Source organism: Pituophis catenifer, unplaced genomic scaffold (genome assembly GCF_029215685.1).
Source record: "Pituophis catenifer annectens isolate HBS135680 unplaced genomic scaffold, rPitCat1.0.hap2 SCAF_3, whole genome shotgun sequence".
In the NCBI taxonomy this organism is placed as follows: domain Eukaryota; kingdom Metazoa; phylum Chordata; class Lepidosauria; order Squamata; family Colubridae; genus Pituophis; species Pituophis catenifer.
The window spans coordinates 40,409,587-40,424,811 of NW_027256883.1; the positions used below are offsets into that span (position 1 = coordinate 40,409,587).

General features: G+C 35.5%; 1 protein-coding gene across 1 annotated transcript in view; it reads left to right on the forward strand.

Annotated features, from left to right (window-relative positions):
* Nucleotides 1-15,225, forward strand: part of TOX (thymocyte selection associated high mobility group box) — a 195,559-nt gene that overhangs the window by 93,721 nt on the left and 86,613 nt on the right. Inside the window, exon 2 of the mRNA XM_070942264.1 lies at nucleotides 4,682-4,747. Within this exon, the coding sequence (XP_070798365.1) occupies nucleotides 4,682-4,747 (66 nt within the window). The remainder of the gene's footprint in view (nucleotides 1-4,681; nucleotides 4,748-15,225) is intronic.

Below are 15,225 nucleotides of genomic sequence, written 5' to 3' on the forward strand. Positions count from 1 at the left end.
ATCAGTTGTATATTAAACTTTTCAAGAAAACTTTGTTGCTCTGCACATTCGCATTTGTAAAGTATGGAAAACTGAAATTGATAACTTCAACTGAGAGACTTAAGAATTTATGATTTTTTTTTCAAAGCAGATCCAATAATTTTATTTGCTCAAGCTTCAAAGCAAATAACTTTCAAATGTTAAGTTTGTAACAGAGTAGAGAAACTGATATGAGAAATGAGAAAAATGATGACTGGAAGTGAAGTAGTTTTTTACCCTGTTATTGGTATTACTTCATATTAGAGCTTAAAAGTGTGTTTTGTCTATAAATGAAATTCGTATACTATCTAGTTGAATATTGTTTTACAAACTGATACAAATACATAATTTAATTCAATGGAGATTTCTTCCAGGTAACAATATATTATATTTGAAATTATACTCTATAAACTACTGGTAGTTACGACTTTATTAGCAATTTACTGTTTTTTATTATTTCAGTTCTTATTATGAAGTTTTTCAATAGAATTTTGAGGCTCCACTCATCCAATCTGAGTGAAGAGAGAATGATTACTGACGGTCCCATATATTAATAGATACAATGGATGAGCATGAAGGATTATAAAAATTTGGATCAGGGTTTTGCTGATTGATTTAGGATGAAAATTTTCAGTGCCAGATGATTACATTGATGTTACTATTTATTGTTATTTTATGAGCTTCATTATTATTACTTTTACTGGTATACACCACTTAGAACTGCAATAGGGAAAATCTGTATATCTTAAAATAAAATGAATAAATATGAAATTTGGTAAATTCAGTGCTCTTATGTTCTCATGTCACCATGCTCCTTGAGTAGCTGTTCCAATTTTCTTTAAGCTTGGCTGAGGCACCACTCAGTTGCAAAGTTCTGTTTTGAAAATCACAATGCTGAGTTTTATGGGACAAAAGAGTGATGCCACAAAAATCCTGAATGAAGAGAAAGATACTACGTTAGGAAGCAACCTTTTCCACCGATTGGTAGCTCTTATTCTTAGAAAATTTGTTGTAATATCTTCTCTGAATCTCCTTCCCTATAATTTCAACCGAATGTTCTGCTCTGCTCCTCACAATGATAGAGAACCATACTGGTTGTTGAGTTTCATTACCATTCAGTGTCTCCTGATCATCTTGCTTCTATAGATTACATGCTTCCACATGTGTTCCTCCCAGTAAAGCAAACAGGAAACATGACTAGATAGATTTATTCTGCTTTGTTGTAAGGCTACATTAACAGAATCTTGTAAATCTGAAGACTCAGTTTTCCCACCTCCCTTTTTAATTACTTGATCCATTAGGGTGGGTTTTTGCCAAGTTTCTGTCTCTGACCGTTGAGTGACTGTGGGTGCTGCCTGCCTTTCTTGTCTTTTTTTTTTTTTTGTCTTATCATAATTTTATTTTTTTTTTTCAAAAGAAAGTTTAAAATATAACACTCCAAAAAAATCCCTCTCAAAAAGGACAATAAACCAAAAATCCACAAGACAATAAAAATGTGTCAGAAAGAATTTAAAAAACAATACATATACACCAGTAGTGGGTTGCCCCCGGTTCGCACTGGTTCTATAGAACCAGTAGCAAAACCGGTGGGAGGCTCCGCCCACTGACCCCGACGTCATCAGAATGCTTCTGCACATGCACGCAGCCCTGTTGCGAACCGATAGTAAAGGTAAGTAGAACCCACCCGATATACACATATTAATTGAACACTGATTAATATATTACTAAAATGTTGGTATCCATCCCTTGCAAAACAGGCCTCCCCAAAATGTTTAAACTAGTAAATCTATTTGCAAATTAATGACTTGTCTTCTAAATATTAATGACAAAATAGTTAGCAGGAAAAGACAAAAGATTCCAAACTCTCTGTTAACAAGCTATTATTGTAAACCACTTGTAGAAAGTTTACCATAGCATCCTATCTATCACAAATCATCCCAAAAGTCCTGGATCAAATATCCACATTTGTTTCTTACTGGCATCTCTTATCAATTGCTGTCTAATTAAATATAATAAATTCTGTCTCCACAGTGGATCTATCTTGCAAACAAGGTCCAAATAGAAGTGGTTTCCAGTTATATGTAATAAATCCATTCTCGGATCTCCCTCCATCTTTGGAATAAAAAAGAATTTGTCATTTCCCGATTTCATCAGATTGCTAGTATTGCAAGGATATAGAAGTTCAAATACATGGGATTCAGGGGTGGGTTTCAAAACCCGTCACTATCAGCTCGCTCGTTGGTGCGCGCACACTCATGCATATGCGCAGAAGCAGGTGGGCAGAGCCTCCCACCGCCACCGCTACCGGTTCGCCCAATCTGGGGTGAACTGGTAGCAATCCACCACTGATGGAATTGACTCAATAAGTTCTCAGTTATGTGGATATCTCTTTGGTCTGCAACTTCAGATTAAGATTCTTTTGTAAATCTTATGCTTCTGTGTATTTTCCACGACAATTATCATCTTTCTTAGAGCTGCCTCCGTTGCTCGCCTGTAATGGGGTACATTGTTACTTTGTGTTACCTTGATCAGGGAACAAAGAACACTGAACCAAAAGAAACAAGATGTTTTCTGGTGTCCTCCCACCTCTCTTGTTTGATTGTTTCCTAGGCAGTATCTCCTCCTCTCTTTCATCAAGGTCATTTATGGATTCATTACATCTTGTGAGTGTTGATTATAATTTGCTAGTCCAACACATTAACTGCTATATAACACAAGTTTTTTTAGACAGTATGGCAAGCCAAAATAAATGCCAGTTAATTTGAGGCAGAGAATTTGGAATATCAGTCTGACTGATAGCTCAATATTGTTGAGTTAGTACTGTTATACTACATTTTTAATAATGGATATGAGTCCCACTTTATTTAAGATAGTTAATTCCTAGATGTATGGCTGTAGGATCGCGAGCAAACCTTTTATGACTGTTATCAATAGTTAATAAAAATTACATCAGATTCTGTATGCCTAATATATAAATATATATCAATGTTTGTATATTAACCTATTTAATAAAAGCAGTTCTAATATTTTTTCATTTAGTACTTGCATTTTCTCTTATTTAATCATTCAGATCTCACTGTCCTTTATTTCACTTACCTCCTTTTCTTACGTGTCTGTTTCTTCCCCAAGATCCATGCTTAACAAAGCCAAATCTGAACCTCTGTTACCAATGTACCATGTTCCCTATGAGATTATCTTTGCATAAAAGCAAGGCCTAGCATCACACTTTACATGTAACACAATGCAGTTTTTTTTCAACTCAGCCAAGTATACAATTTCTGTTTCACTATTTCTGCCTTAGTGTTGCAGATACCAACTTTGTGCAAGAAAAGCTAGAGGCAATATGTAGACTGGAAAAAAGTCATACAGAAACTTGAGTGTTGATTGATTGATCAAAGGTTCTCAGTTTTAGTCTCCATTTTAACTTTAAAAGATAAGAGAACCTGCCAGCCTTCTCTCCATTTAAAAGATTAAACATTTCAACAGCTCTACAAAAGAGAGTAGTTTTAGCTCTGGAGGCTTTAGAAAATATCTTTCCAATGGGACTTTTTAAAAAAGATTCTTATCAACCTGGGTCAGGAAATTATTTCAGTTACAGAGGGAGTAAAGAACTAAGTTCTTCACTGTCTTTATAAAAATAATCCGGGGGAATCTTCTGTACTTTTCTAAAGACAAACAATATATATAGTGGCCTGGGCATCTTATTTAACCATGACTTCTGAAAACCAGACTTTATTCTGATTTTTCTGTCCATTAATATAGGCAACATAAGACAGGTTTAGTCAATCATATATGACCAGAACCCTACTATCCTAAAAAAAAATTATGAAATACTTCATTGCAGTATAATTATTTTTGAAAATAATTTATTCAATCTAGGTAATGGTACTCTATAATATTAGGAAAGTTTGGGGTATACTAAACATATTTCTGAAGGTATTGGATAAAAATATATTTAATCACCTGCCATATGTGTTTTGTCAGTCTAAAAATGTGGATTACAATAGGCATGAAGAAGAAAGTATTTTAAATTCTTTGCTATCAGTTTAATTTCTGAATTGATTGTCGTTTAAGTTTAATCATTAATCTGCATTTAAAAGAAGAAAATGTATAACTTATCTTAGTTTTCTGTCATGGTAATTTAATTTATAACAATATACACATTTATTTTTATTCTATTAGAAAAATAGAATCTTTAACTATTTTGATAAATTTGCCTGAAATATTTTGAACATTTACTGTTTTTCCTTATTTTCCAAATGGGCAATACATCAAGATACAATATTGGGTTGGTTTTATTTTTGTATGGATCAAAATTGAATCTATTTAAAATATTTATTGTTTTTTATAGTACTTTTTCCTCATCAGAAATGTTCAAGTCACATTTTACTTCATTATCCTAACAGCAATATATATACATGGTACTGAAAATGAGCCATTTTGTTTTAAAACAGATTGCAGATGAAAAGAAACCATTCATTGCTTACTGTAATTACTAGAGCACTAATTACCTCTAATCACTGACATCCAGGGTCAATAAGGATGACAACAGAAACAGCCTTTCAAAGCAAGCTATAATTTTTTTTTTATTATTATAGCTATCACATTTTGCTAGAAGCGTTAAAAGTTGTTGATTTATATTTTATTTTTTTTCTATTTGCAGTTTGACGGTGAAAACATGTATATGAGTATGACAGAGCCGAGCCAGGAGTATGTGCCAGCCAGCCAGGTGGGTTAATTAATCTTCTCTGTCTTGTTTCAAATTGTAATTAAACAAATTCAAAGAATTGCATTGCAAATGAGTGGCACTATCAGTAACTGCTGCAATCAGAAATAATCATAATTTATAAACAAAGCATTTAAGTCTTCTTTCTAGCTAATGAGATAGCACTGATAAAGCACCAGAGTTGACAGTTGCTGAAGACACTACCCTTGTTTGTGCTCCAGAATGGAAGCAGCTGTTTTGCCAGCATGATCAGTGCCAAACAGTTGTTATACCTTTAGGAAGTAATCTTTACAGGTGCCTGCTATTTGTTTATCTAACTGCAGACAAGTTAATCATTGTCAGCCACAGGTGGCATAGACTGTTGTCTATTGCTTTACTGTTGTATGCAGGCCTGTTTGACAAAATGGCTGATTCAGATTTGAAGGATGATGGAGAGATTGTCATAAGTGGGAAATCATGCTATCTAATTGCTTTCCAATCCATTGTTTCTCTTATTCAGAAAGGCCTGCTAACCCAAAAATAACCCAGGAAATAATTGATTACATGTGGGTATACCAGGGAGAATAAAGATAATAGTCTTCTTCCGTTCCTTCTCAGTGGTTCTCAACCTGTGGGTCGCGACCCCTTTGGGGGTCGAACGACCCTTTCACAGGGGTCGCCTAAGACCATAGGAAAACATATATTTTCAATGGTTTTAGGAATAATTTTATGGTTGGGGTCACCACAACATGAGGAACTGTATTAAAGGGTCGCAGCAATAGGAAAGTTGAGAACCACTGTAATAGATGGCTATTAATAGCATAATTGTTTTAAATATGATATCTTTATTTAGATAGTATCTACTAGCCATTAAAAATATATCCTGTCAAGAGATCACATGATTGATGCAGAAATAGAGATCACATGATTAATGCAGTGTGTAATTTCTTTTGTTTTTGCTATATCATGTCATTGGAAGAACCCAAGCTTTTAAGTATTGGCAATATAGAATCATAGCAGTACATAAAGTCAGTTTATTAAAGCAAAGATTTGACTAACACCTGAATGTTGCTTTCAGATAAAAATGTAGGAGGGACAGAGATAAGAAGGATCAGCCTAAAATCCCTACATAACCACAAAGAAACTAAGTCCAACCTCCCTTGCATTCCATTGACCAATATTTAACTCCAAGCAAGAGCTAACCATTACGTTCATTGGTGCATATAGACATTGCTCAAGACTTATTTAGTTATAGCAAAACACTTAATTATGTGAATGCAGACAATGCACTGGTATAAGTTAATGTTCATAAATGTGCATTTTTGTCCATGGTGAAAAAGTACAACTATCTATTTCTTTTTCTGATTGATAGTTCACATTGTTCATGCATAGATCATGCATTATATACATGTGATTTAATTGGCCTATAAACATTTACATTTGGCATTCCTGTGCACAATTTTATCTAAGAGCTGAAAATAAAATGAATTGAAAGTGGATATAAGTTAATGCTTCTGTTAGAAGTATCTAAATAGGGTCCCTAAATGTTTCAGTAAGAATCTGTTTTTTTTCTAGAATTGGTCAAGTTGAGATGTCAAATTCCCATATTTATACACATGACTCTTGTCCTGGTTTCACTGATAATGATATCCATTCAGTTGTGTCTGACTCTTGGCAATTCTTTGGGTCAAGTCTTTCCACATCTTTCAATCTTGCACTACTTCTTTGAATTATTCTATACTCTGACTGTTGTCAACTTTGATGATTATTTGGTGGCCTGGTTTCCTCTTACCACTAATTCTTCCAAACATAATTGCTTTTTTTCCAGTGAATTGCCCCATATGACATAGCCAAACTGGTTTCACTACTCTCACACAATTGCTATGATACTTCATAATTTACTCAACAGATAACATTTAAAGGATGTCTCAGAGACTTGCCTGAATGATTTGGATTTTAAATAGGAGCAGATAGAAGAATAGTCCATAATCAGTCCAAGGTTCCAAAAGCCATACCAAGGTTGTCAGTCAGTCCAGAAGTTAGATATTCAAAGGTTCTTACATAAACAAGGTTCACAGGAATATCACACAAGAACCAAAGATAAGACATTGGTATAAGAACTGTGGTGGCGCAGTGGTTAGAATGCAGTATTGCAGACTACTTCTGCTGATCACCGGCTGCCAGCAGTTTGGCAGATCAAATCTCACCAAGCTCAAGGTTGACTCAGCCTTCCATCCTTCCGAGGTGGGTAAAATGAGAACAAAGATTGTTGGGGGCAATATTCTGACTCTGTAAACCGCTTAGAGAAGGCTGTAAACCACTGTGAAGCGGTATATAAGTCTAAGTGCTATTGCTATTGTTTTCAGCAAAGGGAACATGGGTCAGGACTGCCAGTTAAATTAGACTGCAACCTGCTACCACTAATCAAGAGATTTACTCCCTTGTTTGGCAAGGAGCCTGATGGAAAGACTCTGCTCTCTACTTGTCAGGTAAGGGACTGGGAGGCTTTACATTATCTCCATCTGGCTACTCCAGCTATCCAGGTAATGTCTGCTTTTTATCAGCCTCATGTGACTCTGGGATTGGTGTTGCCTGAGGTTTATATCCACAGATTCAGCTGGAACTGCTTCTTCAGAGCTTTGGTTATGATAGGTGTAAGGCTTAAATAGATGTGATGTAATTAAGTAATTAGAAGTTTTTAAAAGGTAGCTAGGTTCCTTGGACTAAATTTAAGTAAAAAGCATATAGTTATGATGCTCTTTTTTAATTTATGAAGGTTGTTTGTAGATGTGTTGTTTATTTATAAGCTAGCTGGTTATTTGGGGAAATAAGAAAGGAAAATATTTTAATTGAAATATCATCAAATCTGTTCTAGGGATCCAGTAATGCAGTATATAACACATCAAATAATGGTTTCTCCCAGATTGTAGGTTTATTTTTTAAATTTAATTTTCCAATTAGCATCTTATTCAGAACTTGAATTCCTAGAAAAACAACATTTTAAGTATTATTTAAATGAAATATTTGAAAACTACTGAACCTATTTCTGTCATAATTATAACTTTACTATATTTCTTTTATAACATAAGGATCTTTTACAAAAGTAGATCATATTGTTCAGTATTAGGGAATGAGACAGGGAGGCAATTAACAATTCTTTTGAAGCAATGAACTGGTATGATTGAACTTGCTTATCTGAGAATTCTCTATGTTTTGCTGGTAATTTTGAATATAAATGTTTGAGTAAAAATTGGGAGAGATATTTCTGTGTAACCTTTGTGTCTAAAACTTGTCTTGACAAGTTTAGCAGTATTGTTAGATTAAAGCAAGTAGGCATCGGCTTGCTTATATCTTCAGGGCTTTGAATCAAAAGGACTAATTGAATTTATTTGAAAGTGTAGAAGCACAAACTGTCTGAATGACTGCTGTCACAAAGCAGCTGCTACTTTTCAGAGAATCATTTTGTTTCTCTTTACAAGATCCAATACTAAACCACTGCATTTTCTAATGTGGTCATTGCCTTCTGCTGTTCCTTTATCTAGGATACATATATTTAAAAAGCCAGCTTACTCATGTTACATATTTTAATTCATGAATATAAAATAGATAGAAGATTCTTAAAAAGGAAATGGAAGCCTGGATATCCTGGATGAATATCCTGATTTATTTAACATTTAGCATTTATTATTTATTTACCTCCTTCTATCCTCCCAAAATAGTTGGAGGCTTTTTTCTTTTTCTTTCTTTCTTTCTTTCTTTCTTTCTTTCTTTCTTTCTTTCTTTCTTTCTTTCTTTCTTTCTTTCTTTCTTTCTTTCTTTCTTTCTTTCTTTCTTTCTTTCTTTCTTTCTTGATCTATCCATCCATCCATCCATCCATCCATCCATCCATCATATTTATATAGCTTCTCTCTCATGAAAAAGTAACTCTGGGCAGTGTACGCTAAAACTATGAAAGAGTTAACATATAAGAACTATTATTCAGAAAAAAATTAAAAACCAAGAAATGGGCATCAGATAAAGCTTCCAATACTCTTTCCAGGCAGTTCTGTGTAGAGCCCATTACTGTAAACTATTGAGCAGTGACTGGCATAGGTAACTGTGAATACAGCCCACCAATGTGGGAATGGGTGCAACTGGCACACTATGCAGTGCAGAAGCCCTCCTAGCCATGACCTCAACCAGGAGTTGTGAATCCACAAAGACTGGATCTGAGTTGCTAAAATGTGGGCTACCATCTATAAAGGTATTGCAGAAAATGCTCTTTGCTGCCATTTAATGACTGTTTGCAGCCTAGATGTGGCAGGTCTAAATAAATCTAAACAAACAAAAAGATGCTAATCAGAGGTACCAGAAGGTAAAAGTCTAGCTGACTAAAATTATGTGGTGGTTGACAGGCTCCTTCCTCCATTTCTCTTAAGGAATTCTTCTCACGAAGTGATTGGTGGCAGCTGTGCTGAGGGGAAAGGAGAACAAATTATCCAGCTAAGTGGACTACTGAGTGGCTGATTTTTAGTTATAAGACCCACGACTTATTTTGTTGGGTAGCATGAAATAAAAGTATTATTTAAAATAATTAAATTTTAGCATCCCTATTTCTACAGTTATGTATGATTTGAAATTTTGCGTGTGCTTTAAAATGAAAGGTGATCTTAACGTTCCTTAGCCTTGGTTAGAATGTGTATTAATGGAAGAATCCTTGTGTCTTATTTTAAGACTTTTAAAATCAATTTATCACCTTAAGGCTAACATAAATAAAAACACACATGTCAGTTATGAAAGTAGAACATCAAACATCTGTATAATTTGGTAATCCAAGACAACTTGCCTTACAGCATTACTTGACAATTATCATTTCTGTTCAATTTTCAAATCAGTACATGCTTTGGGACTTATGTACTAAGTTGCTAAGTAGCAACATATGGCTTACTACTGTTCTTATGATGTTGCTGCAAGCGAAGATTGCAATACTAGACTTGAAATGATTTCCACAGACAGCCATTCTTGGAAATAAGCCAGAAGTATAACTGTACCATTAAAATTAATATTCTTTTAGCTTGTCCCAAAAGACCGGTGTTCCTGGGCTGGTGTATATTTTATATATGTAAATATTATATTCTTAGCAACAATTATTAACATAGAACTATGGATCCCAGATAGATTTTACAATTATTTTACTATGTTCATATCTACATTTACCAAGTAAAATATGGCAATTTTATTAATAGTTAAACTTTAGCATATGAGAAGTAAACTTTTATATAGGAGAGATTTCTTTATCATCTCCTTGTGGCAATTTTCTGTTGTCATCTATAAGAATTTCCTGGCAATATTACCCATATAACATATAACAAAGAAACCTATGGGACTAAGCACTTTCTTCTAATGTGGAACACTCTTCAGAGTTAACTTGTAAACTCAAACCAGGGGGAAACATTATTTAACATAGTCTTCCATTCTGATGTCCCCTAGATGTGTTAAACCTGTCCCGGAGCTAGGATGCTAGGCCATTTTGGTGGAATGAATTCAGTATATCTGAAAATATCTGATTAGGGAATAACGAGCACATTGGAGATAGTTCCCACTGCTGATTGATTACTTTAAAAAGTCTTTAGGCATCCGATAACCTGAAATATAAAAATTGGTCTGAGCTTTGGAATTAATTTTCATAGATAGTATAAAAGTTAATATTCATCACATATGAGTGAATTTCTCATTCTTTTCACTCTGATTTAATATGCAGCATTCAATGTCTGTGTATTTTGTTTTACAGTTGCATTGTTGATTGGCTTTGTGTATTAGTGGTTGTATTTTTTGTTTTATAACAAATTTTTCTTAATCGGTATAATAAGCATGTATTATGTTGTAGCCTAATTTTTTTCCTTTTCTTTTTATCTGTGCCTTGAAGTTTATTTATTTTATTTATTCATTTATTTTAATTGTCAAACATATATAAGATAACAGATAAAAGTATAAGCATGATTATGAATACATGAAATGGATACGAATAAAAAGGGACATTAGGAAGGGATGGTAGGCACATTGGTGCGCTTATGTATGCCCCTTACAGACCACTTAGGAATGGGGTGAGGTCAACAGTAGACAGTCTAAGTTTAAAGTTTTGGGGGTTTGGGGAAGAAACCACAGAGTCAGGTAGTGCATTCCAGACATTGACCACTCTGTTGCTGAAGTCAAATTTTCTGCAATCGAGTTTAGAGCAGTTTACCTTAAGTTTGTATCTATTGTATGCTCGTGTATTGTTGTGGTTGAAGCTGAAGTAGTCATTGACAGGTAGGACATTATAGCAGATAATTTTATATACTATGCTTAGGTCAGACCGAAGGTGGCATAGTTCTAGTTACCTAAGCCCAAAATTTCACATCTGGTGGCATAAGGTATTCTATTGCGAGCAGAGGACTGGAAGACTCTTCTCGTGAAATATCTCTGAACTCTCTCAATTGTATTAATGTCCGATATGCAGTGCAGGTTCCAGACAGATGAGCTGTATTCAAATGTTTTGTATGCTCTAGTTCCGTGATGGCGAACCTATGGTATGTGTGCCACAGGTGGCACGCGGAGCCATATCTCAGGTCACATGAGTGTTGCCCTAGCTCAGCTCCAGCGTGCATGCGCGCACCGACCAGCTGATTTTTGGGCCCACCGGAAGTCAGGAAACAGGCTATTTGCGGCTCCTGAGAGTCTCTGGGGGGTGGGGAAGGCCATTTTCGCCCTCCCCAGGCTCCAAGAAAGCCTCTGGAGCTTTGGGAGGTCAAAAAACGGGCCTACCGGCCCACCGTGCTATTATGTGCCAAAAGTGGGGGAGCGCGGGCAGGGTCGCATGCACATGCGCGGGGGCTTTCACATGCATGCAGGGGCAGTGGGGCACATTGAATTATTTGTGCGGTCATGTGCACGTGTGACCCCCCCGCTTCCCCCGCTTTTGGCACGCAACGGCAAAAAGGTTAGTCATCACTGCTCTAGTTAGTAGTACAATATTACCAGTGTACATGAAGTGTATATGAAAGAGAAAACTTACACCTCATTTTTAAAAGTATATTAGTTTTGCCCCATTTTAAACTCTTTCAGTTGTTAAGTGAATCAATGCAATTTATAAATTAGTAACATGGTTGTTAAATGAACCTGGCTCCCCCATTGACTTTGCTTGTTGCAAAAGGTGATCACAATCATAAAACAATCATAAATATGGGTCAGTTGCCAAGCATCTGAATTTTAATCACATGATCATGGGGATCCTACAAAGGTTATAAGTGTGGAAAATCACATTTTTCAGTGCCGTTGTAACTTTGAACGGCCACTAAATGAACTGTTGTAACTCGAAGACATTACATGATTGAACATTATTTGATGTACATTATACATGATGTACATTATTTGATGTATATTCTATATTTGAACATTATTTGATCTACGTTACATGATTGAACATTATTTGGCTACTGCCATTATTTGTTTGTGGGCATGAAAATACTTTGGAACTTCTTATTAGACAATAGCAGTGAACTGTTTCTTATAGTTAAGGTTCCCACTATAAAGGCAGCTTGACCTATGGACCTTTGACCCAGTAAAACAATAACAATAGCATTCCACAGATTAATCTATTTAGTCTCCCAACGTCTGGCATCTCAACAAGCCCAAATTACTTACTCCAACTGTCTTCAGTATAGCATTCAAATGATTACTCTGTACAATCCCAGAGGTATTCATTACAGATAAAATTGCTCTTTCTACCTTGCATACAAGCTGGATTTTCAATGGGAAATGAAAGGCTGCCTGGAAAATAGGACACCTAATTAAGTTAAACTACTCTAGCATTTGGCTTGACATCTTCATTACTCAAAATTAAAAAGATGCTTCACTCGAGCACACAGATTACTATTGTTTATGTTGTTGTCTTAAATTGGCGTCTCACACAGTAGCCTGTTTTCCAGAATTATATCTTTTAATAGTTCACATATTTCTTGCAGTTTATAAAAATGTCTGAAGAATCAGGAGAGCTACTTATAATAGTCCTTACATACAATAAGTATACGTGGTCTAATGGCTCAAGGCAAAATTGTTTAAATGGCTTTCTGGACTTGCATACAGAAGGTTTAGTTTGTAACTATATTTATTAAATTACTCCATTTTTATAAAGCTCAGTTCATTGTAATAGAATAAATTGCATTGTAATTTTTCCAAGGCTAAACCACGCCTTCTGTGAGAGATTTGGACTGCATAGTTTCCCAAAGACTTAAAAATCTAGGGTTTTGTTTTTGCTTTTAGCTTATTTTAAATACTGATCCTTTAAACAATCCTTTCAGCAGAATTGCAGATTTTTTTTTGTATCCCAGGTGACATATTCATTGCTATATTTGTATCTACTGTGTATTTGTATATACTGTATATAGCTGAAATCTCTGAAGGAAAATAGTTGATGTGAAGTAAATCTGTGATTGAAAGTGTCCTCATTTAATATTAGTTTTGCATCTTTTAATGTTGTCTATATTGAATTATTTATAGGAATTGTGTCGTTTAGAATGAAATTACTCAAAAGACTTTTGATTTTGTCTTGCAATCTGCTGTTTTTAAGACGACACTGTAGCCAACTTTTTTGTCTCTAAGTGATCACTCCATATACATAGCATACTACTTTGGGATTCGGCATCAACAATAATGTAGATAAAATCTTGTGTTTCACATGGTATTTATTGGCAGTGCCCAGAGCCCATTGTGGCTCTCTTGGAAGAGGAGCTGTGTACTGTCCATTCCCATGGAAAGTAAACCTCACCTTTCGTTGTCACAATATTGTGTTTTCTGCACACTGATGAAGTGAGTATGTAATGTACACTAGGAGTGCAAGCATGCTTATGACATCAAGACAAATATAGATAACACAGAATTAAACAAAAGGAACATTTGCTGATACAATTATGTGTTGCACTCTGTTTAAGGATTTCTCAATGAATTTGTACTTTCAAAGCTAATATTTAAAACAAATTCACTGTAAATTTACACATTGACTGCATGAATCTAAATGATTATTTACTTATACAATTTATATAGACACCCATCTCACAGTGACTTTGAATGACACACAAACATTTAAAACCAAAGGCAGTGTAAACAATTGTAAACAAGAAAAAAAAGCAAACAATAATAGTTTGTGTCTCAAGAATATCTCTGTTCAAAGAATCCATAAATTCAACATAAGAAAATCCAAAATCCTCTCTACATGGGGCTCCCCTTGAGGAGTACCCGGAGGCTCCAACTGGTGCAGAATGCGGCCACGTGGGGGATTATGGGAGCGAGGGGGTGCTCCCATGTGACACCTCTCCTGTGTGAGCTGCATTGGCTTCCAGTGATCTTCCGGGTGCGCTTCAAGGTGTTGGTTACCACCTTTAAAGCGCTCCATGGCATAGGACCTGGGTATTTGCAGGACCGCCTTCTGCCGCCAATAGCCTCCCACCAACCAGTACGCTCCCACAGAGAGGGACTCCTCAGGGTGCCGTCAGCCAGGCAATGTCGGTTGGCGACCCCCAGGGGGAGGGCCTTCTCTGTGGCAGCTCCTGCCCTCTGAAACAATTTGCCCCCGGAGATAAGAAGGATATCGGATCTCCGGGTCTTTCGCCATCAAGCAGGGCTGGTGTGAACCCCCCCCTTTTTTTTTTTTTAGTTTTTTAGCTTTTAATCTGTCAATGGGTTTTAATTTGAATTGTTTTAAATTTGGGCCAAAGTATGTAATTCTTTTAATAATTTTAAATTTTGTATTGGTATGTGTTTTAGTTCTGGCTGTGCACTGCCCTGAGTCCACTAGGAGAAGGGCGGTATACAAATTGAATAAAATAAAATAAATAAAATAATAAATAAAAGGAGAAAGTAAGTCAACTAGAGTGCAAGAATAAAACACTTTAATTTAAGTAACCATTATGCAATATTAGTGTGTTTTAACGGCTTGATGTTTATGCCACAGTCTCCAGAATCTCCATTCTCTATCAACTTCTTCTAATCCATGATTAACCAATCAAATGGATTACTCATTAGAAGGGATAGTCTTACAATACATTTGCAACTCCATGGTACCTCTCAGTTAATCCTGCTTTGTTATTTCTCTAGTTTAAATATCTAAATTGGACTTGTCTGTGGTGGTTCCTTGTGCTGATAAAACAGGGTTTAAATCAATATGTTCCTGAAATTTGCAGTAGTAAACCAGAGCACAGTAGGAGGACTTTTCAAGGAGGACAACCACTTTGTTTGCCATTAACTTCTTTGATACAAGCCAATATGATAGGCATTAATTATAAAATATATGAAAGATGGTTGCAGGAATTGGGTATGTCTAGTTTAATGAAAAAAGGACTAGGAGGGATATGATAGCAGTGTTCCAATATCTAAGGGTCTGTCACAAAGAAGGGAGAAGGTGTAAACCTATTTTCCAAAGCACCTGAAGGCTGGACAAAAATCAATGGATGGAAATTAATCAAGGAGAGAACTAAGGAGAGGTTTCC